General features: G+C 27.4%; 6 protein-coding genes across 6 annotated transcripts; 4 read left to right on the forward strand and 2 right to left on the reverse strand.

Annotated features, from left to right (window-relative positions):
• Positions 1 to 4,992: 4,992 nt before the first annotated feature.
• Positions 4,993 to 5,745, reverse strand: OCT59_006647 (uncharacterized protein; the record flags this gene model as incomplete). Its single annotated transcript, XM_066141405.1, has 1 exon — positions 4,993 to 5,745. The coding sequence occupies one exon, from the start codon at positions 5,743 to 5,745 to the stop codon at positions 4,993 to 4,995; it is 753 nt and encodes a 250-aa protein (XP_065998193.1).
• Positions 5,746 to 6,487: 742 nt separating this feature from the next.
• On the forward strand, positions 6,488 to 8,515 carry OCT59_006648 (uncharacterized protein; the record flags this gene model as incomplete). Its single annotated transcript, XM_025323591.2, has 5 exons — positions 6,488 to 6,799; positions 6,896 to 6,955; positions 7,039 to 7,671; positions 7,749 to 7,894; positions 7,957 to 8,515. The coding sequence occupies 5 exons, from the start codon at positions 6,488 to 6,490 to the stop codon at positions 8,396 to 8,398; spliced, it is 1,593 nt and encodes a 530-aa protein (XP_025172215.1). The 3' UTR covers positions 8,399 to 8,515.
• A 1,216-nt stretch (positions 8,516 to 9,731) lies between these two features.
• Positions 9,732 to 10,785, reverse strand: OCT59_006649 (uncharacterized protein; the record flags this gene model as incomplete). The annotated part of the gene is made up of 8 exons (XM_066141406.1): positions 9,732 to 9,778; positions 9,855 to 9,889; positions 9,956 to 9,987; positions 10,136 to 10,197; positions 10,262 to 10,334; positions 10,421 to 10,474; positions 10,535 to 10,576; positions 10,783 to 10,785. 8 exons carry the CDS (start codon positions 10,783 to 10,785, stop codon positions 9,732 to 9,734), a joined length of 348 nt encoding a protein of 115 aa, XP_065998194.1.
• Positions 10,786 to 13,813: 3,028 nt separating this feature from the next.
• Positions 13,814 to 16,310, forward strand: OCT59_006650 (uncharacterized protein; the record flags this gene model as incomplete). The annotated part of the gene is made up of 7 exons (XM_025320063.2): positions 13,814 to 13,934; positions 14,037 to 14,249; positions 14,329 to 14,538; positions 14,615 to 15,179; positions 15,250 to 15,339; positions 15,415 to 15,654; positions 15,731 to 16,310. 7 exons carry the CDS (start codon positions 13,814 to 13,816, stop codon positions 16,308 to 16,310), a joined length of 2,019 nt encoding a protein of 672 aa, XP_025172214.1.
• A 2,869-nt stretch (positions 16,311 to 19,179) lies between these two features.
• Positions 19,180 to 19,431, forward strand: OCT59_006651 (uncharacterized protein; the record flags this gene model as incomplete). Its single annotated transcript, XM_066141407.1, has 1 exon — positions 19,180 to 19,431. One exon carries the CDS (start codon positions 19,180 to 19,182, stop codon positions 19,429 to 19,431), a length of 252 nt encoding a protein of 83 aa, XP_065998195.1.
• Positions 19,432 to 21,832: 2,401 nt separating this feature from the next.
• OCT59_006652 (uncharacterized protein) lies at positions 21,833 to 25,395 on the forward strand (the record flags this gene model as incomplete). The annotated part of the gene is made up of 5 exons (XM_066141408.1): positions 21,833 to 22,483; positions 22,598 to 23,699; positions 24,141 to 24,293; positions 25,074 to 25,161; positions 25,245 to 25,395. The coding sequence occupies 5 exons, from the start codon at positions 21,833 to 21,835 to the stop codon at positions 25,393 to 25,395; spliced, it is 2,145 nt and encodes a 714-aa protein (XP_065998196.1).
• Positions 25,396 to 26,078: the final 683 nt, after the last annotated feature.

Raw genomic sequence — 26,078 nt, forward strand, 5'->3', positions numbered from 1 at the left:
AATGTATCTTTAATTTTTTTGTTGATGATACTACTTTTTATTTAAGTAGAAATTTTCATTATAAAAATTAGAAAAAAACTAAAGTTTCAATATTATTCAAATAATCACTGTTATTAATTAAAATACTACAAAATTTATCATAGTCCCTATAAAAAAAAATTTCTTTAAAATGTACTTAAAATATACTTATATATTTTTAAAATATATCTAAAATATACTTAACATTTTAAAATATACTTAAAATATACTTAAAATTGCAATTTTAAGTATATTTAAAGTGTAAAATTTTGTACTTAAATTATACTTAAATTATATTTAAATTGCAATTAAGTATATTTTAAATATAATTTAAGTATAAAATTTCATACTTTAAATATACTTAAAATTGCAATTTTAAGTATATTTTAAGTACATTTAAAAATTTTAAGTACATTTTAGATATATTTTAAAAATATATAAGTACATTTTAAGTATATTTTAAAGAATTTTTTTTTTCATAGGGAGTCATGATATTTAAATTAGATCATTTATTTAAAGTTCATTGTATATAATCATAAGAACTATATTTACTGTTAAGGTATAAAAATGATATATATCCTCTTTTATAAGGTGGAAATATTGAAAAATCAGAAACTCTTGATGCATAATTCTATCTTTTATAGCTGTAAGATAAAATGAAACAAAATAATTGCAAAATAGAAATATGAAATTCAATCTTATATTACATAGATCCAATTTTCAGTAAGAATTTTTCTGATTGTTATGCTATGCCATTTATATGTAGTACTGCATCCAGTTTATGATTGTACTAAGATACCTTTTAATTAAATCATTTTTTTATGTAAAATAGCATAGTTCAGATAGTCTATAAATTCACTTTAGTCAAATTGTTCATCCTTTATCCTAATATCAATACTTGAAAATCTTCTTTCTTACTGTTTATTTATTCTATATATATTGTTCATAATTTTAGTATAAATTATATTATATATAAATTAAACTTTATATAAATTACACTGGATGTAAATTAAACTAAATATAAGTTATAAAAAGTGTAAGTTACATCATTATACTGCTGATCACTGGATTCTTATGCCAATTTCTTGAACTTTTGATATGGTACAAATCTGTATAATAGTACTGATGAAATTTTATTTAGCAATTTTAAATATAACTAAAAAAATTCTATATAAAATTAAACACAAACATTGGGTAACAAAGCTTTAATACTTTATTATATATATTATAGAATAGATAGCGTATTTTTATCATTTTTTTGCATTAAAATTTAAATTCTGCAAGATTATTATTTATATTTAATAATATCTAATCACCAATTTGATGAAGGTAAAAGCAAAGGTGGATCGTCATAGTCAGAATTATTGTAATTGTCATCATTAATATATAAGTGAATTAATAATACGTAAATTTTTATCTTTAGGTTTTTACAACAAATTTTTAACATCGCCCATATAGCTTTTTAATGAAATTTGAGAATGCAAAGCTGAATTTTTGTGGTGAAACTTTTTGAGTTTCTTAAGTACTTTTATGCTATCATCTAAATCCATCTGTACAAAAAAAAAAATAATAATCAGTGATTATGACAATATGATCAAAATTATAAAATTTTACTTCATAAGACTTTTAAAGTATATATGAATTTATAATAGTTTTTTCAACTGACTGGAAGTTGAAAAGTTCCAATGAGAAATATTTGATAAATTTTTAAGACAAGTAAATTCATGCCCTAAATTTGTACTTCTAGTCCTATTTGCAAATAGAAATAATTTAAGTGTAAAACTTAAAAATTCAAAACTTAACAACTAACTTACCATGTTGTATAAAAAAAATAAGTTTGTAAATATCTTATAATTTTAAAATCACCATAATTTAATATTGTAACTATATTATTAAATAGGTCATGACTACCCAATATCCTTTTACATAATCTTTCAGATAGCAAGACAAATCAAAAGTTAAATAGCCTCCAGATAACTCTATCATGTATAATTCAAGACCCTTTTCACTAGAGGATTGAAAAAAACCATTGACCTTTATATCTAAAAATCTATCATCAACAGGTTTAAAGTCACATCATAATAGTTGCTGATTTGCACTTACTTTTAGATAAATTTCTTCTTTATTTGTAGAATTTTAATATCATGAAAAGATGAAATGAAAATCAAATATATATTTGATATTAAATTGAGAAATATATCATATATGGCATATATATAGCATGACCAGTTACTGCATTTGCAAGATATTGTAAAATTGGATGAACCATAAGCAAGCCTAATATTACTTCATTTTTATTGTACTATAAAATGTCAACTTCATATTGAACAAGTTTTTTGCATTTTCAAAATTAAGGTAAGTTAAACAAATAACACAGGTCAAAAAGTGAAAAATCAGGCATCAATCAGTCACCAATCGGTCACTAATCAGGTACCTGATTGGTGACCGATTGGTGACTGATTGGCATTTTCGCCAAATACCGTCACCAATCAGGCAGTTTGCTAACTTTTGATCCAGTAATCAGAAAAGAATGAAATATAGCTCATTGGAATCATCTTAGCAAGACGAATCTAATGGTAGTAAAATCTCATTTCTAGGATTAATAGTTAATAAAAAATTAAATAAAATATAAATGATACATTTTTATTTTTATATTTTACTTAATTTCTCATCAAGTATTAATCCTAGAAATGAGATTTTACTACCATTAGATTCGTCATGTTGAGACGATTCCAATGAGCTATATTTCATTCGTTTCTGATCACTGGATCAAAAGTTAGCAAACTGCCTGATTGGTGACAGTATTTGGCGAAAATGCCAATCAGGCACCAATCGGTCATTAATCAGCTACCTGATTGGTGACCGATTGGTGACTGATTTTTCACTTTTCGACCTGTGTAAATAAGTAATATTTTTATAAAATCAAATATACTAAAAATTACAAAAGAACATCCACTATAAATATCATTTCATTATTTAATTCATTATCAAATTTGACGTTATGAAGAATGTAAATAGTATTTTTATTAAAAATAAAATAATAATTTATCCTTACAGTCTCTAATAATGCATGAATAAATTTTTTATATTGCATGAAAATTCACAATTAGAATAATCTATGATGTCTTATAAATAATCCCAATTTTTAGATTTGATCCATTCGGGTCTGCAAACTTTTGTACTAATATGTATAATTCCTAAACATGACAGGCTAAATACATAATAAAAAAAAGGTTGAAAAATATGAAATAGGATGTTACTGAGATTTATGTAGGTCATCCAGACTGCGAATTACTTTTTTAACTAATTTTCCAGAGGGCAATAACTAAACATTACTTTGACTATCTTTATTCAGATATTTTTTATACTTTTTTAAATATTTTTGCACAGGATTCAACAACTCAGTTTCACCAGTCTCAGTAGAAAAGATGTTTAGGTCTATATCGGATATCTTAAAGTTTTCATTCTGTTTATGATTAGTCTTTGGCTCATCATTCTGCATATTCTGTGCATATAAGGAATGTTACTTAATGAACTAGATGTAAAACAAAATTAAATTAAATTATTAATATCGCTCATTTTTTTGAACGATTCTCTTTGTGGTTATTACTAAAATCTGCTAAACGCTTGGTAAGTGTAGTTGTTAAGATTTGATCTTGTACTAATGCACTTTTTAAAATTTCATTATAATGTTCTTTCTGTAAAAGGAGCCAAAAAAATAAATTTAATTTCATGATTCTGTATATCTTCATCTTGTGAACAGAGTTAAAAAGAACATACTATAATGATTTCACGTTTATTAATATTTTTTTGAATCAACTCATTTTCTGAGCTGTTTGTTTCACATTTTTGGTCCAATTCTTAAAAAAAAAGAAGGAAGAAAATTAAAATTTGTATGGCTCTTAAAGACTAATGAGTTGAGGGAAAAAAGAATAATGGAGTTGAGAGAAGTGTTAAACTTTGCGTTCATGACCGGTTGACTTTGTGTGTCCCAGGCTTCCAGTTTGGCCAAATCTCAACTGCCCCTTTAATCTCACAAAATGAGACTTTATCCCCTCAATCTCACTCAGATCATAACATAACAATACATACCTTCCAATTATCAATAATGTACTGTGACGTCTCTCCATGCATTGAATTAGAGTCAGAGTCAGCTACAATCTGTTTGAGCTTTATGTTTATATCATAAAGAATCTTTTTGAGAGATCCATATTGTGAAATATGCTTCTTATAGTACTCGACAAGTCCACTCGGAAACATCTGTCTCATCAAAGAAATCCATTTTTATGTTCGTCTTAAATGAGAAATCTAGATAGGTGCCCGCTTCTAAAAATAGATTTCATTGATTAAACATGTCCTGACGCGTCCCAACACTGGAAAGTGGAGACAAATTTTTTTCAGTTCACATTTACATAATAAGTCACATGCAAAGAATTTTATTGGCCAACATCAAAGAGAAATCATACGAACTATCGTTGTATATTATAATTGTCCGGTGGATGATATATATTATATTTAGAATTTCTAGCATGTTCTAGAGTAGTGCGGATCTCATAACAGTCACTGGCGCAGCGCCAATCAAATTTTGTACTACATAAATTAGCCTATCTCATTTGGTTCGAATCGAACAGGACAACGACTTTAACTTTTTTTGAAATACATTAAAAGTAATACGTATGAACTTTCAAATGGCACTAATTTCATTGAAATACCTCACTCCCTTAAATATTTCAATATATAAGGCTTTTCTATGACTTTTTGACCTTTAAACTGAGAGCCTTTTGCCAATATAAGTTCTTTCGCACGAAATGTCAACCATTAATATAGGTGTATTATTGTAAAATTTGGTCAGAAGTTTATATGTACATTGTTGAAAGATGGATGATAATATAAAAATTCTTTATTAATAACGGTAAATATTACAATGTTTCTATATTAATACAATATATTGATACTAATAATTTATTTTTAGACTTAATTATTTCGTTCTCGTTTCTCTCTTGTCAACCTATTATCACGGGTTCGTGTTTGTACCCATTTTATTACGCGTTGTCTATCCCACATATTTTCAGTTTGATTATTTGCTATATTCCAATTATTCAATTGTTGAATAGCATTATTAATATTTTCTTCGCTTGTATCATTCACTAATGGTTCTAAAAATGATAATTCTTGTGTACAGGTTGTTCTTTTGGTACGTTTGGTTGTTTGGGGATTTTGAATTGGGTCTGGAAGAGAATGAATAGCTTGTATATTAGGAAGATTCTGAATTTCTGCATTAGGGTTAGATTGCGAGAGAACACTAGAATTTAGATGTATATTTTGTAAATTGATGTTACAAGTAATTAATATTTTGTTCAAAAGAATAATGGGATTAGAAGGCATACTAAAAGAATGCTGTGATTCATTAAAAACAGAAGTATTTGAATTTGAAGATTGAGTTGTAAATATATTAGACGGCAATACATGCTGAACTCCACCTCTACCACGACCCCTAGTATTATTATTAGATTTTTTCATATTTGCTATTTTATGATGTCCAATATTTTTTGCTCTTCTGCCCTTTGCAACTCGTTTTTCGCGTTTTAAAATCTCTTGTTGTAATATAACATTGAAACGCTCTTCTCCTATTGAATAACAATTAAATAATCTGGTCCATCCTTCAGATGTATATTTTGCGGTCATATTAGATAATTCCGAAATATCTTTAAAAAGAGAATTATCCATTGGATTATCAAATGCTATAACAAGTTGATTTATTACATCCCAAGTAATTTCTTTACGAGATTTTACTGCCCGATCACCTCGATGTGCAACATTATCATCTAAAAATTCAAATAAAAACAGATTAATTTTTTGATCATTGATTTCATTGGAATACGTACAATTATCAAAGAAATAAATCGCTAATCTAATTCTTTATTTCACGTTTACATAATTATTAATACAGTGAATAGAGTGTTTATTGCCTGTTCAAGTTCGTTTATTAACTTCTGAAACTACATATTCAATGTTTTCCGGACTCAAATGTAAAATGATATAAGGAGTAAAGGATTTTATTCGTTTGAGAAATGGTATCCGTTGAGCCCGATCATCACTTAAACGGACAAACAAATTGGTGATTTTTCTAGCAATATTCGTTATCTTTAGAATAGTATCATCAGAAATTTCTTTCGGTAACTGTGCCCTAATTTCAGAGCTAACTTTAAGCTGGGCGTCAGATTGTTTCAAAAACTTTTTATAGTACTCTAATCGACAATCATTGTCTTATTAAGTTCCACCGCGGTGGTAGTTTCCCCCTTGTCTATCCATCTATCCATATAATTTCTCTTAGTATGTTCAAAAAAGAACGATTTTCTATACATATGTATATGATCGGTACCCCAATCGGAATAGTGATTTTCATTTCATCAACTTATAATTAAAATTTTCAAACATTTAATTCTCTCTCTCTCAAACAAAACAAAAAATGGGATTGCCTACATTCTTATTTACATTATTCTTTGCTGCTATAATTTATGTTTTCTTCAACAATCAACGTAAAAAATCAAAAATTCCAAATGGGTGTATTCCTCTTCCAGGACCAACACCGCTTCCAATTATTGGAAATTTACATCAGATTAATAATGTCCCCATTCAAGATTTTATTGATAGATTTTCTAAAGAATATGGTCCAATTTTTCAAGTTCATTATGGTGCAGAAACTTGGGTTATATTAAATGATTATGAAATTGTAAAAGATGTATTGGTGAAACGTAGTGCTATTTATTCTTCAAGACCTGTAAGTCTTCTGAATTAAGAGAAAACTTAAATTTATTTTGTTTGAGGGATTTCATTATGAATTTTGCGATAAAGTTTACTTGATTTTTTTTTTTAGTATAATGATGCTACTACAAGAGTTTATTTTGATGGAGGAAAATCTATAGGATTCTCTCCGGTATGTAAACGTAAATTGAAAATTAATAAGTATATCATGGATTCATATTCATAAACATATATATAATATGTATATTTTTGTAGTATGGAAAGTATTGGAGAGCCATGCGTGCAGTATCACATCAAGCACTCACACAAAAGATGGTTAATATCAATTATCGTGACATTATACACAACGAAGTAAAAAATCTCATGATAAAATTTTATGTTCGTTCTTCAGAAAGCTTTAATCCGACCAATGATTTGAGATTTTTTTTAATCAATTTACTTACCACCATATTATTTGGACAAAAATCTGAAAAATTAACCCAACAAATAGAACAAATGGTTTCTGAAATCGCTCAAATTTTAAGACCAGAAAATTGTACCATTGATAAGTTTCCGTGGTTGAAATATATTCCATTCGTGGAAAAGAGAATAAATAGACATGCTTATAAAGCAAGAGATTTAGCTCGTGAATTGTTTAAACATTTACTGGAAGATTTACGTCAAAAACTTAAAGAAAATGAAAATGAAAATAGTTTTGCTGCTCACGTGTTAAAGAATATGAATATTTCTTCTGATATTGTTTCAAAACCTTACGAAGATTCTTTGGAAAATGATGATGATGAATTAAAAAAACAATTTGTTTTTGATGAAGTGGATTTTATGAATTTAAACAATTCTTTTTTAATCGCTGGTGCCATAACTTCACTTAATTTTTTTCAATGGATCTGGGTACGTATCTAATTGGTATACTAAATTAATGTATTTTCATAAAAATTAATATTTTAACAAATTATATAATTTAAAAGGCCCTTCTTGCAAATTATCCTGAAGCGCAACGAAAAATTCAAAAAGAATTGGATGAATGTCTTCAGGGAAATCGTTTCCAGACCCCTCAAGATGATTTAAAATTACCTTATCTTTGGGCTACCATTAAAGAAAGTTTAAGATGCAGGTAAGAAAAAAAAAAAATCTGAAATTTACTTGAATGAAAGATTAAAAATTTTTTTTTAACAGGACGGGAAGTAGTACATTAATGAAACATTCAACAACAAAAGATGATGTTTATAGAGGTTATTACATTCCAGCAAAAGCTACCATAATGATGAGTTATAAATCTGCACATACAAGTGAAAAACTTTTTGAACGTCCAAATGAATTTTATCCTGAACATTATCTTGATGAGAATGGTCAACTTAAGAAATATGATGATTTAAGAGATCCTTGGACATTTGGTAGAGGAAGAAGAGCTTGTGTGGGACAACATCTTGCTGAAAGAAATTTGATTACAACAGTTGGTTATGCACTAACTTTATTTAACGTTGAAAATGATTATGACTCAATTACTGGAAATCCCATTAAATTAGATTTAAAACTTGTTGATAAAAAACAACCTTATAAAGTAAGGTTTGTTCCCAGACCTGGTGTTACTCTCGAAAAAATTCTGCAAATGAATTAGGATTTTATTTTATTTTGTATATCTTTTATTAAAAAAATTCTCTTTTTTCATTGAATTCAAGCGAATAATAACCAAAATATTAAACAGATCCATTATATGTTTATTTGTTTCGAATTGAAAATATGTGCATGCACATTAATTTGTTTCACTAATTGATAGCAAAAAAATTGAGGCCAAACTATCTGTAATTGAGAACTACAGTATAAACATAATGCTGTTGATTAGCAATAGTCACATGTATCAATTTTAATTATAAAATCGCTGCAGTTATTTTAGTAGTATATTTTTTAAAAACATGCCACATAGAAGGAGCAAAGAAGCCTTATTTAAGCGAAAAGCTAGATCTTGGTCAAATAACAAATATTATAAAGGAATGAGAAGAATTGAAAAGGTGCATGGGTACTTTATTTCCATTGGAAGTATTACCGCCTAGAGTGGTTATTTGTTATATATTAAAAAATAGCGCTATTCGACTTAATGATATAAATGAAATAATATTTTTTTTTACTCACTTTTCGGTAGATAATTCAGAGGGGATTCCCTGAATTTCGAGCTAACCACTAATCCCCAAAGAGGCCAAGACTCTATATCCTCGTCTAGAGCTCCGCAGTCCGCACGGGTCAGGTCGGATTGGGTTACCTGGTTAACCTGAACTGATATTTTTTTTTCAGGTCGGTTCAGGTCGGGTAACATGTTCTGACCTGACCCGACCTGTTGATCCGAAGTATTCAGGTTAAATTCAGGTCACTTCGGGTAACCTGGTTACTTCGGGTAAACCGAAAGGTTTTATAACTGAATGACTTAAAAGATAGTTAAATTCACACTTATCCAAATTCCAAAATCAAAAATTTTACAATTTTTAAAATTCAATCGGTTAGTTTGGGTTATATATTACAGCACAATGCCGAATCGTATATTGACGTAACGTAATTTATTTATACTAACGTTTGTACTGACGTAATTGATTTTTTTTATTAAAAAACAATAATAATTTTTATCAAACATCTAACATTTCCGATCTTTACTAACAAACTTATAAAAAGAATTTCAAGTCCATTGCTATTTACTAAAGAAAAAAAGAAAAAGGGAGTAACGTTCCAGTAAAATAAAAACTACTTTGGCCCTATTAACGTCACCGTTTGTTTCTTCAACTCCACCAGTAACAAACACAAATACAAACACGACCACAGTCACGTATAAGAAGAATTTCAGGACATATTAAACATCAAAAATCATTTGAAGAATTGAAGGTTCAAGGGGATTAATTGCTGAAGAAAATTCTGATGGATCGCGTCGAACAATTATGACTACAATAAACTCTCCCCCACCCCCTTTAACCTACCCTTTTCGCAAGAGAATTCCAAGTCCGAATGCAAGTTCCTAAAGAAAAAAAGAAAAAAGAATATCAGTGACATTCCTACAGCAAACCTCCCTTCCCTCACACCTTTTAACTTACCCTTGCAAGAGAATTCCAAGTCCGAATGCCAGTACCTAAAGAAAAAAAAAGGAACGTTAGTGACGTTCCTATAACAAAAGAAACCCATATATTTAACCTACTCTTTCACGAATTCAAGTCCGAGTGACGGTTCCTAAAGTATTTCTGTAAAAAAATATTTTTTTTAAATAATTAAAGACCGAAACGAGTTGAGTCAACCTGGGTCAGTTTTCTTAATAGTAGCTTGTTCAGTATCCTACAAAAAGAAAAGAATCGTTAGAACGTTCTTAATTAATAAACACATTCGCACACTCCCATTTACCTCTATTCTTGATCATCACCGTTCTAAAAGAACGGACCATTCCTAAAGAATAAGAATAAGTAAGTGAAGAAAAAAGAAAAATAAAGAAAAAAAAACGAAAATATACCTTCCGCAACTTCCTGCATTCTTAGAAATCCACTGAAATCGCCGTTCTGAAATCGCGAAAGAAGAGACCGTTCCTAAAGAAATAAGAATATATAAAGTAAGTAAGAAAATGAAAAAAATGAAAAATCATAAAATCAAAAAAAATGAAAAATATACTAACCTTCCCGTACCTCTTGGAAGTCCACTTAACTCGCCGTTTCAAAAGAGACAGTTCCTAAAGAAATAAATAAAGTAAGTAAAGGAAAAAAACCGAAAAAAATAAAATATACTAAACCTTCCTCCAAATCGCCGTTCTGAAAGAACCGTTCAGTCCGTTCTTGAAGAAACTAAAAAAAAAAGATCAGATAATCAAACTGGATTCGAGTCGATCTTTTCCCGATTCTGAATCAATTTTTTTTTGAGGCGAAATTTAATGAAACAGTCTATTAAAGACTGGAAAAAATTTTTTTATTTTATTTTTTTAACAAAATGGTCTGTTAAAGATGTGATTAGCCGTAATTTAATACAAACTAATAGCTATACCATACCGATAACCGATTAAATTGATATTCCTAATTTATTCTAATGATCTAATGATTTGTGGCACGACTTTTTGATAAATGATCAATTATGTTCGTGTAATATCTATTTCTCCATCAGACCGCTCAACCAAAAAAAAAAACCCGTTGCTGTTCACGTGATTGCCGCATCGCGGTGGAAGAAAAAAAATAAACTGGCAACCAATGATTCATTTTTTTCACCTACAGTATAGTAAATTGAAAGAATCAGGAAAGAACAAATAAATCTAACCAACAACATTTTTTTATTATTTTATAGCAAAATTTAGTGAAATATATCACCTTTATGGGTTCTTGATCTTATAGTTTGTAGATTGTAAAAGTTTAAAGGTTAAACACTCAAAAATACAAGTTAGTATTATTTGATAATATTTAATGAGTATTAACTATTATCAATTTTTAATTATATTCCTTATTATAGGATTTATTGGTAAACAGAAATAAATAATGTTTAAAACTTTTAAAGAATTATTTTATTTTCATGTAGTTTTTAATAATAACTAATAACTTTGTCTTTTTTTTGTAATTTATTTTGAATAATTTTTAATTTATAATATAATCACAATTAATATTATTCTATTTAATAAGGATTAGTTGTAAAATTGTAAATAAATTATTTATACTTTGCTTTATTGTTAAAGTGGGCAAAGCTTCCTATACGGAATATGGTAACTTTTTAATAATAATTCGTTTGCTGACTAAACGGTAGACGTTGAGCATAAGAGGATCGTATACGTGACATAAATCACATAATTTGACGGGCTATCCAATAAATTTATTATTATGCTAGAACATAGTGTGACTAAAGGTTGTTTAGTTTCAAAAGGGAAGATATTTTTTTGTTTCAACGGTCAATATCCAAATTTATTTTTAAATGATCTAAAACTTAAAAGATTTGTTAAATCAGTACGGATTGTAATTCAGTAGATTCTTCAAAATACTTTTCAACAAAAAAAGATTTTAAGAATTTTCAGCACTTACAGCATCTGCAGGAGAAAGATAAAATTTTAATTTTTTTTTAATAAATGCAGAAATAGTAATAATTTGAAATTATATTAAATAATTCCGTTTAAGAAAAATATTAATATTACAAAAGTGAAAATTCGTTTCCTTTCAAGAGAAATCGATAAGTTTTTTAGAAAATAAATTTCACCTTCATTAAAAATAAACATTTTTATTCTAGTAAAGTACTTTCTGGAGTTAGTTTATATTACGATATAAAATACCAAAAAGCTGAGTAACCAATCAACTACAATGCAAGAAGTTCTCATGTAAACGTATTATAGACAAGCAATTGTTGCAATGATCTTTACGATACGATTAAAATTTCTCGTTTACCTAACTTAGGTTTCTTTACAAGAAAAATTGTTACGTATTATTCCTACGAGGTAAAGTCCAATTATGATTAAAAATCAACTTTTTTTCTTCATAATCTATGATATTCGTCTTAAATCTTTTTAAACGCATGAATGGATTAGACATTAGTTCCCATAATTATACAGCTGTGCTTATCCCCGAATTTGAAAGAAATCTATATTAAAATTTATGTAGAATTAATAATATCACGTTACAATTCCCTAGTAATAAGCATATTGACATTTCGAAGAGGACTTAGAATTATCTAAATAACCGATTAATTTAACATTATCTTAGATAATACTGAAAGATATAAAAAAACTTTTTTTTTTTAAGAAAAAAAAATTTTTTTGAACAGTTAATATCTGATTAATCCGGCCAATCCGGTCAAAACTATCCGAACATTTTGAAACTTACTGATTAAAATCTTCAATCCAAGAAAGCAAGAACTGATGCTGATACCTACAAAAAAAGAAAAAAAAAATTAATAAGAATTTCTTAAAAAAAAAATATTTAAAAAAAGTAGTTTCAAAACTCTCGTTTCAAAACTTACCGATCCAAAGCTAAATAACCGAAAGCCGACACCTACAAAAAAAATAAAAAAGTTTAAATAAAATTTTAAAAAAATTCATTTAAAAAAAGTTTCGAAGAACGCTTCAAAACTTACCAATCCAAACCTGAGGACTGATATCAATACCTACAAAATGAACGTTTAATAACGTTTTGTTAAATAAAGATATAAAAAAAAAATCTGGTTTTTTTTATAATTGTATGAGATACATTAATGAATGACACTATATTCTTAATTAAATATTTATAACTTTTCTGCCTTACGGAGAGGTGCAGATGTTAAAAAGAGAATTTTTAATGAAATATTAGTAATTCATGGGAGATTACAGAGATTTTCTAGCAATCTCCACGAAATAATTGTGTAATTCCCAGGAATGTATCACAACTTTAGAAAGGTCTATTTCGGCAAGTGAAGTGAAATTTCTCATAAACCCTACTATAACTTTATAAGACTTTGCAATAGCATATAATGTTGTCCGTAGGGATGGAATCGGTTCAAAATGAGTCGACTCGAGTCGATTCTGGAACCGATCTTAAATTTAAAAGATTCTAGATCTCTTGGGCTTAAAACTACTTTTAATCATAAAAACCGTTCGAAGTTCGAACCGATTTCGAACCGACACACCAACTATCATTTGAGGCCAATCAAAATTTTTCTGGTTGATCATCATCACGTCTTAATTAGCTCACACAACATATCACGTGATGAATAATCCTTTAGTCATTGTACAATGATCTTTTTGGAAAATACTCTTGCGATACTTGTACTTTAAGCAGTAAGAACAGTAAAAATTTAAATAACTCATTCGTGTTTCATATGTCAAATAAACAAAACATGATACATATTGTCATCATCTATCTGTAATTCATGTTCGGATTATCCAGTTTTGAAGTATAATATGTTGACTTGTTGACTTATTAGTAGTGGTCTTCGAAATATTACGGTTACACACTTTATAATTGATAATTTAACGAATAATTAATAGCTAATCTTATAAAACACCAAGCAATTCGAACATTCCTAATGGCTATACATTTTTTATCTCTTTACCATCAACAATTTACTAAATATGAGTGTTCAATATTACAATTACACTAAAGGAAAAACTGTATTATCTCTCAAGATTCCTCAAGCAGTGCTTGATAATGAAAATCGTGCTCTTTCACTCTTCATATGCCTGGATATTTCAGGTACTTCATATTTACTTTTTTTTTTTGCTTTATCTTTCTGTTCTCGTCGACTTTTGTTGATTTTTATTTTTTTCTTATATTAATCTAATTCGGTAATTATAGGTTCTATGTCAGGTTCGCCAATACGTCAAGCAAAAGATGCTATTTTACAGATTATGGGAGGATTAATAGAAAGAAAGGTTCTTGCTGAAAAAGATATTACATGTTTCTTTTTTCAGTCATTTTGTCAAGAGATTAGATTCAGAGATCATCCGGGCATGCTTTGGGCAAATGGCGGAATAAAAAGATACTTTGAGGATGTACGCTCTGGTGGAGGTAACTATGTCGTCATTAAATTTTAATCAATGTTTTAATGAATTTTCATTTAAACATTTTTTATATTTATGAATCTTAGGTACAAGTTTCTCAGCCGCTTTCAGTTCAATCATCGAAAATCTTGATAGAATTAATACCGATTTGGCCATTATCTTTTTTACTGATGGTCAAGATACAGATACAAGAAATAACCTTGAATATGCAAAGACCGGGTTGAAAACTGCTTTAAAGGAAGCTTCATATTCTACCGAAGTTCATTCCATTGGATTCACAAATGAACATGATGCAAGTAAGTATTTATACTTGAGTATAATATTATAATCATCCATGTGATCACTTATTCAACTATTATTCTTATTTAATAGAGCTTCTTTCATGGTTAACAAAATGTGGTAGGAAGGAAGGTAACTTTCTGTATATTAGATCTTCTGATGAGATTGTAGATAAAATGAAGACAACACTACAGTTGTTGGAATCAAGTTATAAAACTTTGTATGTTAAAATTGGTGATGAAACCCCACAGCCTGCAAATTTTGATGATGAAGGTGTTGCAGTGCTTATTCTCAACGATGATGCTTCCAATGTGGAGAATAAGGAAGTCAAAATCTTGAAAGATTTAAAAGAAGGCAAAGAGGATTACATATTCGAATCATTACCAAGTCAAATTCCTGCCAGTGATCCGATGTCAATACAATTAATAATTTTCCTTGTTCAACGTGAAATAATACGTTTAACGAATGAAATATCCAATTATGAAGAGGATGATGCTAGTAAAAGTGAGAGATTCAATCAAATTTTGGTCGAGGTAAATGCATATGAAGAACAATTAAATACTATTGCCTCAAAAAAATCGAGTATAAGTAGTGTTATTATTCAACAATGTTTGGATATCAAATCTACAGTTCTCAAGTTTAAGGATGTCTTATCTGAGTACGTAAAATTCCTTATATCTTATGTGATTAAATATTAATACTTACCGCTTGTTTAAATTTTTTTTTAGAGGATTATTTGGTACTTTAACAAATGAAAAAATAGCCATAATTAATGATTTGGCATACCGTAATATTGTTCGACAAAAAATAACTAAAAGGTTGCGTAATATAAATGATATTATTGGCACTTTTCATTTCAAGGGCTAACAAATACCTTTTATATCCAATATTAGGAAATTAATATCAAATCGATTTTGTGAAAAACTTTGTCAAGACTTTGCTACTTTCTATGAACAAAAAAAATTTTGTGATGTGACCATCGATGTCGGATCATGTCCAAATAAGAAATTTGAAGCACATGCATCTATTCTTTATGCACGTTCTACTTTTTTTCGTAAAATCTTGGATAAAGGAATACTCCACGTAATTGAGATTTCTGGTATTTCATCAAAGACATTTGAGGTTTTGCTCAAGTGAGTTTACTTTTAATTGAATTAAGTTTTGTTGCTAATTTATTAATTTATTATTAATTCGTTTTACGTCAATAAGATATATTTACAGTGGTTATATCTCCATGGATAATGAACCTTCGGAAATTTTTGATCTTCTTCTTGCAGCCATAAAATTTGACTTTGAAGAAGTTGTTAGCTATTTAGAATCGCAACTAATAAAACAACATCGTAAGTGGTTACATGAAAACTTTGAATTGGTACATCATACAAGTCAACAACATGGAATTTTAGTGGATTTTTGCACCAATGCTACCATGAATATGTTGGAAAAGTTTTTATCAGATGATTTTTGTGAAATCAAAGAAGCAGTTTTGATAGAACTACTTAAGAGTCACAAACTCAAGTTAGATGAAATTGAGATTTGGAATAGGATTCTCAAATGGGGATTGGCCAAACATCCTTCATTAAATCCAGATCCTAAAGTTTGGTCCCCTAAAGAAGTTGAAGCATTTTCCATGACTCTTAAGAATATACTTCCGTTGATCCAGTTTTTCCAATTTTCTTCTGATCAGTTTACTAAAAGTGTACGACCATACAGGAAGATTCTTTCGGAAGATCTATATGAGGAACTAATTAGTTATTACATGATTCCTGGATATAAACCAATGAAATTCTAGAAAATTATTTTCATTATTAGAAGTATAAAAAAATTTCTTTTGCACATAAAATTAAAATTATCTACAGATTTTTGTATGGTAATTTAAAATCTTAAAAATTCTTACAATTTCATTTTATTTTGGTTTTATAAATTACATATTCATCATTACATATTACTGATATTAGTTTAAAATAAACATTAAACATATCCTTCATTGATATATTACATACCTTATAATAAAAAAATTTTTTTTTTCGTATAAAATTTATAGAAAAGCAATGTTTTAAAAAATGAATGCATTTTTAATAAATAATATAATATTAAATTAAAAAATTATAGATATTTTTTACAAGAAAGATAGTAGTAAATTAATATATTCTAATAATTATATTAAAATTACTATTAAAAAATTATAATAGTAATTTTATTTTAAAATATACAGTCAGAACCTAGTGTTCCGAACGGATCTGATCTGATCTGATTATTTTTATAAAAATCAAATAAAAAACGTTAAAAACCGTTTTTTATCGGTAAAATTCATAAATCAAAAACGTGTTTTGCAACATTTTTTTATATTAAAACACTTAAAAAAAAATGGGTTGCAACATTTTTTTATATTATTATTGATAAAAAACATAGCGAAACATTTTTTTTTAATAACACCAATAGATCGTTATAGATATAATAAAATCTCCTTCGTACCTTATTTTAAATCAAAATCAAAAAGAACAAATTTGTTCTCTTCAGCTTCTGAATTTAATAATTTAAACTGGGAATCACAAAGTATTGCTATTTTTCTTTAAGCGAGTATAACTTTATTCTTAAAAATATTCAACCAGATTACCAGAACACAAATGGAAAACACCTTCTACAGTAGCATTAAAAATAAAGGGAATTTATTGTTTTACAGTGTTGTTGTGGAAGTGATATGAGTTTAAAAAATCTAATCCAGAAACAAAAACGGCAAATGTATAAATTTGTTGAGTATCTCGCATTTGCATGGATTAAGAAAAAAAAATAATAATTGTATAAGTATTTTTAGTTATCTTAAACATCTAGAGGTCTGTCAGCGTTGTTTACCAACCTCCACCTCTTCACCTTAATGAAACAGAAAAAGAATGCCACAAAATTTTATTACAACTTCATGCTAATCCTTCACAGATAATATTATATGGGCTATGTAGCGAAACATTTAAATGGAAAAGTTATAATTAATAATGTAAGGTTTTATTATCAAATCAAGATTTTTAATAAATATATGACATATATATATATATATATAAAGAAGTTTGTGGATAAACACAAAGCATAGGAAATTAATATAGATGAATTTTTATCAAATAGTAAAGATAGTGAATAGAAGCAACTATATATTACAAACCAAGAAAAGTTAAATAATCGGTTTAGCGACAAAAAATCAAAGAGATCTAGTTTGGAAATTTGGACATCAGCAGATTTTTACATCTGGATGGAAACATTCGGTATATCAAATAAAAAAAATTCTTTTATTTGTTACTTGTATTGGATGATCAAAAAAAGTAATTCCTAATAGGGTATTTATTATTTTCAGCGCTAGTAATAGTTATAATCATTTCAATATTAAAAGAATTAATACTACGTTATAAAGATAAGAAAGAGATTGTGAATTTGTTTCATTTATTTCTTTTTTACGTTTGAAAAAAACTTTAACATGTAATAACAGATACAGAATATTTTTTAAAGGTATGTTTTGTGATTTAATTTATTTTTTTTCGCATAAAAATTTTGCATGACATTTCATGATTGTGAATACTAATTTATAGAATAATTTAATTCAAGAAAAAATAAATCCTAAAGCTATCAATAATTATTAAAGGTGCATTGGATTTTGTTTATTATATTCATGATTACTGGTGTGGAGATTTGGCTTCTAGATGGTGTACATATGAAAGAATTATTGCTGCCGATTTATTACAAGTGCCATTAGAACAAATTCCAAAAACAAATAATTGCCTTAAATCTTTTAACAGTGAATTAAGGGTTTGCCAATTACAGAAATATGAACATCTTTTACGGTTTGATATTTAAGTTATTTAAGTGTAATCTTAATTAAAAGTAGTACTCAAAATATACTTTCTAAAAAAAGAATTCAACTTGAAATCATTATGGTCAATTAGTATATTACACGCCAGATCCTAGTCGTGATGAAGCTGCCAAGCGGATTTGTGAAATAATTTAAGTAGAATTAATGGTTAAACCAATATATACATTATTCAATTATTCAATTACTTCCTAATATTACTTGTCAATGTATATATTTTTTATCTCGAGGTGGTGCATGTAAATAAATTAGAAGCATCGATCATTTGGATTAATTGGTTGTGATTACAGCCACCTCATCCTAAATATTACTACGCTTTTGATTATCAAAATTTGCCATATATATTTCGTTACTAACAAAGGATGAAGTAGTAAATACATAGGGAGTATATCAATATAATATTAAAATAAGTTAGATATAAAAATTAATTTTTATTATTTATTTTAGAGTACATTTTCATCAAAATAATGAAATATCCCTATTACCATCACAAGATATTCTCCATAAATTCCTAAAACACCATCACTAATTCGCTTTACCAATAGGTAATACTGATATATCTAATTCTGAACCAAAACGGGGTTTGATTGATCCTTGTTGACTTAAATTCGTAGTATTCATGTTTTTTAATCACATTTTTTCACTAATAATTATAATGACACGTGATCCGCATGATCCGATCCATACATCACTCATGTCATTATATAATATAATGTAAAGTAACGTAATTCTTTTACTATCGAATTTTTTTTTTTACACGTTCTCTCTTTTTATCTGTGTCGAAATTATTTGGAGTTTTGGACTACATATGTTTCATAGTTATGAAACACCATTATTACTATCACAACAACAAGGATTGATTCTCTCCATAATCCTGAAACATCAATACCTAATGATCATAAAAAAAACACTTAATAATCTCGAGATAGCACCATCTCATGATCCTAAAAAAACAACTTCGCCTATAAATTCATCATTAAATCATCACGCAGCAATCTGGAAACAAGAGCATATTACATTATCTACAAATTTACTTGCAAATTTAAATGAAATAGAATGAGAGTATAAAACGAATATCTGACAACGTACTTGATGAAATTGGAGAAAATACCAAACGCTTGAATGTAGAAATGAAATCTATTTTAGAAAGAATAAGTAAAAATGAAGATATTAGAAAGTTAAGAGATATTTCAAATAAAATTTGGAAAGAACAAAATATTAAAGGCAAGAAAATATCCTTTGTCACCTTCAAAAAAATAACGTCGTCATGATTCTAATTCAGTTTTCTAATACACATATTTTGTATTTTTATAATAATGCTTATTTAGAATAGCTTAAATATATATAGTGAATAAATCTTTTTTGAACGCAACATTAACTGTTAAATTATGTGGATACGCATGCTTAATTACCAAATTTTGTGACAATTTTGTCATCATTAAATATCCATCTCTATTATGTGTAATCCTTTTGAACTAGTAAAATTTTTCAATTTTCTGGCAACGTAGTACAGCTTAAGGATTCTGCTTCCTCCCGGTTACTCGTGGTGTCAAATTGAAAACCTGGAAGTCGCTTTCTTTGTGAGCGCGTTCCTTACATATTCTGATTAATTAACCTATCTACTTCTTTGTAGGAAATCAAAAACGTAAGGGTTTATCGTTATTAAGTGAAAGTGATTTATATTATATTAATTTGCGTACGCTCTGCAGCGCACAAAAAGTTTTTAGAAAATTCCAGAAATCTTCTGAAAAATACTGAAATCTGCAGTAAAATGTCCGAAATCATTCAAGATTTAAAAAATTTTACCAGATTTTTCAAAAACCTTTCAGAAAATCTGGCAAAATTTAAATAGATTTTGTGCGCCGACGCTCTGTAGTTATAGGCAAAATATAGAAAATTGCGCAGAACATATTTGTTCGTTATTCGTTAAAAAAATCAGACGCTTGTAAGCAGGATTGTTTTCTTTCACATGCTATATAAGTGATGCCAGATAATTCCTTTGTTCTAACTTTTCTGAATTTGACGCAATTAATGTAAGGTAATTCATTACCTGAAGATGAAGTAGTTATGGTATAAAAATGTTACCTTGAATTTTCATAACGATAATTTTTTAACGATCTTTTATTATATTGACAGCATGAAGAATTAAACAATGGCAATCAAGAAGAATGAATAACCACGAGGAGAAGTTGCTATAGCTAGTAGTACGTTGCAAACGAATAACTTGTACTATAAGGCTGACATATATTCAAATTAACTCAGATTTGGAGAATGGTTTGAAGAAACATCAGAATCAATGGTTGGGAAAATAGATGAACTCTATTGATATTGAACAACATTAAAGTTTTTATAAACTCGGCCAATCACTCGCAATTTTCAAAAATTAGTATGAAGGAAATCATGAGTTACACTTAAGTGCGACAGGGGATTAATGTTTTTATTTTAAAAATTAACGTTTTTATTATGGATAGGGGGGTTAGAATATCACCGAACTGCGATATTAAGCTATTTCCGGTTTAAAGTGACGCGTCATTTTACCTTTTACATGTTATTTAGTGCAATAATAATTATGCAATTGTAGTTTATTTATAGCTTAGTTTATTTATAGTTTAATGAAAAAATATCAGCACGATGAAAAAGCATGATCCTAGGATGATAATATTTAATAATTTTAATAATACTTCACAAGAATTAATGTTTTTATTTTAAAAATTAATATTTTTTATTAATATGTAATAAGTTTTAACAATACTTCGAAAAAAAATTTATGATTAATTATTAATCTTTAAAAAGCTTTTTTTAAAATTTTTATATTAATGATTATCAGGAGGACAATATTTGTCAGGATAATGAGGAGGTGTCAGTAAATCCCGGATCACCCACAAAAGCTAATTGTATAATTACCGTAATTGATAAGAATCAACATGACCGGAATTATCTCTGCGATTTTTCAAACGAAATAATATATGTATGTTCATATGACATCATATGTTCCAACTTTAATTCTATAAATTCTCAATAGATATATTTGCAGTTAGACTGTAACTATTTTTAAGGACACATGGGCATGTAATTAAACGTATAAAATTAAATGATCATTTAATAAAGCTTTCTCATTACTTCTTGTAGTTATCATGGAAACATTTGCAAGAAGCTAAGGCTCAAAAAAACTGTTTCGTTACATTTGATGAGGTAGTGGGGGTACTGTACTGTATATATATATACCATATGGTTAGGTACATGGACAAAATTAGACTAATATTACTACCTTACTTATGAATCAGTATAAACCAAAAAAGGCGATCTTATAAAGGGCTCTGCAATGTAACAATGAGATGTCATTCATACAGTAAATGAATAAGATTCGCATGTCGATTGAGATGTATTTTTTTTTATTATTTATTCTTACGATATTCCCTTTTTTTCATGGTTTTTTTTATAACAAATTATCTCTTAAAATAATGAGCGAAGAAAATACTATTCAAATATCAGATGATGTCAATGAAATAGTGTCACACAACTCACGTGATCCGCACCACGCGCACAATGGAAAACAAATATCTTTAGTATCATTATCTCCTAACGGTACATATATCGTCACATATAGCGAAGATGATAAATCAATTGAAGGATGGATTGTAGATAATTCTAAACTGATCCCAGATTCTCAAGTAAATGTACCAGAAGAATCAAAGAAAATTTTTATGATTAAAGTAAATGATAGTAAAATTGTTTGTTTTTTGTGTAGAAGGAATCATGAAGTTTGTGTAGAAATCTTTCAAATTTCAAATGAACATCGTCCATTTAAACTTAATCCAAAACTTAAAAAGTGGCAACCTACAATTTTTTTCCAAAAAAATGGCAATCTTGTAATAAATACCTCTTTTAAAATATTAATTTATTCTCCACATGATGAAATAAACGATGAGCTAATTTTAATGTCATCTTGTGAAATATCAAATAACAAAGGAAATTTTATTGATGAGGATAATAATGTATGGGCTATTTCTTCAAATTATTTATTTCATTGGGATTTAGAAACATCACGATTGAAATTTAGTTATTCGCTTGGGTTTACGGCAACTCATAGTAAAACTAATAACAAGTTGACGGTAATGTCTAAAGGAAATTATATTTTGGTGAAACATTATGATGAAATTGCAATCTTTTCAAAAGGTGTACATTTTCCAATTCGTAACATTTGATTAATAAATTCTGATATGAAGATAGAATTGTGCGAAGTACAAAATAATGTTTACCTTTTAGCTTTTAATTCACCTGAAAAATACACAATAAATATAATATATGATATAACTGATATATATGATATAATTGATACCAATAAACAACCCGTAGATGCATCAAGGATGTTTAATGATGAAAACTCTGAGAACGACTACAAGAATAAGTTTATTCTTTGTGAATATAATTCAGGATCAAAGAAAGCATTTGGACTAGTTGATGGAAAAATTTCATGCATCAATTTATCAGATTTAAATTGGCATGATTTTTATGAATCTCATAAGGGAGAAGATGATTTTATCGGTTGGAATAATTACTTGTGTCAGACGGCTTTCGAAAAGAATTATTGTAATGATACCTTAGCTTTTCCTGATATGGAAAGTATTAGATCTTTATTTTCTAAAGAACATAAAAATATTCAACAAATAAACTTTGATAATCAAAAATATAAATGGAAAATAAGTCAGACAACCAATAAACTCTTAGTTTATATGGATGAAAAAGAATTGTGTTCAATAAATATTTTTAAAAAACAGAACTCTTCGAAATTTCAGGAACTGAAATGGAAAATCCTTAATAATAATGCATTAGCATTACTAGATAATAAGACTATAAAAATATTTGAATATAATAACAATAAGGAGAGTATTAAAATTCAATATAAATTTCGCCGAAATAGTGGACTAAAAGTCAAAGAATTTTCTGGACCTATATTACCGATAATGAGTGATGTAAAAAAAGATTTCTTAATTGAAATCATTAGCAGTATCATTGAAGATGAAAGATGCCTTGCGAAATATGGACCAACTTTATTACCAAATTTAATAAAGTCGTCTGATCCAGAATTAACTCGTTATATAAAAGATATTTATAACAAATGCATGAAACTTGTTAAAGAAGATCCAAAAAGAAATCTGAAATTTCTCAATATTATAACTTCCTCTATGAATGATTTACATAAAAAATATCCTGATCACATAACAAAATTCAATTCTGAAATGTTTATGTTATTAGACCCTTTTAATGAAAAAATTGACGATAATGATTATTCACATTTTTATCCTTTTTGCCAAGAAATAAAAATTGGTAAACAACTTATACAATATGAATTAAATTTTAAAATTTTATTGATTTTAATATCGTTATTATTTTTACCATTTACAATTATTTTAATTATTTTATTTTTAATATATATTTTTATAACATATCGAAAATATACAATTAAATTAATTAAATTAGTAATATTTCAACTATTTCTAATATTTCAACGCGATCAATCTAAACAACGCAAACAACAAATTGTTCTTATTGTGCCCTATATAGATTATTGTTATTATCCATTTGAATATAGTGGGTGGAAAGAAATATTTTATCCTCAATCGAGTGTTTTTACTGATACTTGTAAAAAAGAATTTTATACGAGTTGGAATGGTGAAGCAATTATTAATTTTAAATGGAATACATTTGGAAGGATATATTATTTTGTTATTTGGCTATTATTTATGGTTTTTCTTGTATGTTTCACAGTTGCTTCTTATCCTACACTTTCTATAACTCGAGATGTTCGTATTAATCTTTATCAAACTTCGATTGCATTTGGATTTTTTCATATTATATTTGAATTAAGACAATTTATCTGGAATCCAAAAAAATATTTTTCAAGTATTTGGAATTTATTTGGTAAGCGTATTTTTAAGACTTATTTTTTAAAGTTTATTAAATTTGAACTAACTTTCTTAAAAAAAAAACCAGATATAAGTGCGTATCTTTCCGTTACTATTACATCAATTTATTATATTAAAAATGATGTTACAGTTGTTACACCCGAATGGGCACTATCAATTTCATGTTTATTATTAGATTTAAAATTTTTACTTTTCTTTAAAATATTTGAATCATTTGGTGTTTATTTTGCAATAATTTTTGGAGTAGCTAAACGTGTATTTTCCTTTTTGGTAGTATTGGCAATTATTATTTTAAGTTTTGCACATGCTTTTTTTTTACTTTTACATCCTGAAAAGCTATTAGATTCGTTAAAGGCACAAAATCCAAATGATTCAAATAATCCTTGGACTCTTTCTAATACTTATAATCAAACTGATGAAAATGGAAAAATATTAAATGAAACCCTTATTCAAGTACCTGGTGAAAATACAAATTTATTTTATTCATATTCCACTTCTCTTCTTGCAACTTATTTATTTTTAACAGGTAACTGTTAACATTAATTAATATTTACAATTAAAATATTGTAATTTATACTAATATATAAACATGTATAACAAATAATTTTTAGGTAGCCAAAATTCATTTTCACCTTGGTCACCTGATCCAACATCTATTGGAAATTTATTTTAATGGCAGTATTTTCATTCTTAATTGTTATATATTTAATGAATTTATTTATTGGTTTACTTAATATGGCAATTGAAAAGGATAATGATAGAGCTTCATATTTAGTACAAAAAGCAGAAGTTATAGCAGAAATCGAACTTTTTTATTTGTTACCTCATCAAAGACGTTGGAAAACTTGGTTTCCTGAAGTAATGTAAGTATTTTATTTATTTACTTATTTATTTTCGAAAAAAAAGAAAAATGAATACTGATTAATAATAACTTTTTATGGTTTAGTTATTATACTGTAGAAGTTGAGAAAGCTCGAAAATACATTAGAGAAGCAATCATAAAAGGTGAATGGAAAATGGATGATTGGCCTGAAATGAAACATAAAATTTTAAAGCTTCTTAGCATCGAAGATGTTATTATAGATCTAGCAGTTTAATTTTTTTACATGCGCAGCGTAATCAATTTTGGTGTTAATCTCAGCAATACAGTACTTATCAATACTGAATCAAAAGACTAATAAAATATAAAAACATAATAATTTATTAAAATATTATACCACGATGAGCAAATTTTTTGGAAAAAATTGCTTTAATCAACGACCAACGGTCATATCACTTGATTATTTAAGAACGTGATAACTCATGATTTAATTTTTATATTTCAATAGCTTCTTCACATTTCACTCTTATTGACTTAACCAAATTATTTATAACGATATTTGAAACAACCTGCTCATTGACCACTTCAATCCCAAATTTTGTGGATTTCTTTTTTTTCACGTTTTTCTTAACAAGTTTCCGTAAGTTTTTGGATCAGATTAAGGTTTTTTTTTTGCCATTTGACTCGTATCTAACTATGTGTGCATTAGCATAACAAATGGAGGAGAAATTTTCTAACCACAATGGTAAAGATGGTCTCCAACAATGTGACTGGAACTTTTTTAACATTTTTTAACTAAAAGCACTTAGGATTTTGAATAGTATATAAACTTATAATATTTTTTGTAGTATTAGTAATTTTTTTAGCCGATAGGTTTTTAAACCACATCTCCTTATCCTTCAACTTTTTAAAGTATAATATATTATGAAGAGGCCAATGTTGGTATGACGTTGAATTTTA

Source organism: Rhizophagus irregularis, chromosome 14 (genome assembly GCF_026210795.1).
Source record: "Rhizophagus irregularis chromosome 14, complete sequence".
Lineage (NCBI taxonomy): Eukaryota > Fungi > Glomeromycota > Glomeromycetes > Glomerales > Glomeraceae > Rhizophagus > Rhizophagus irregularis.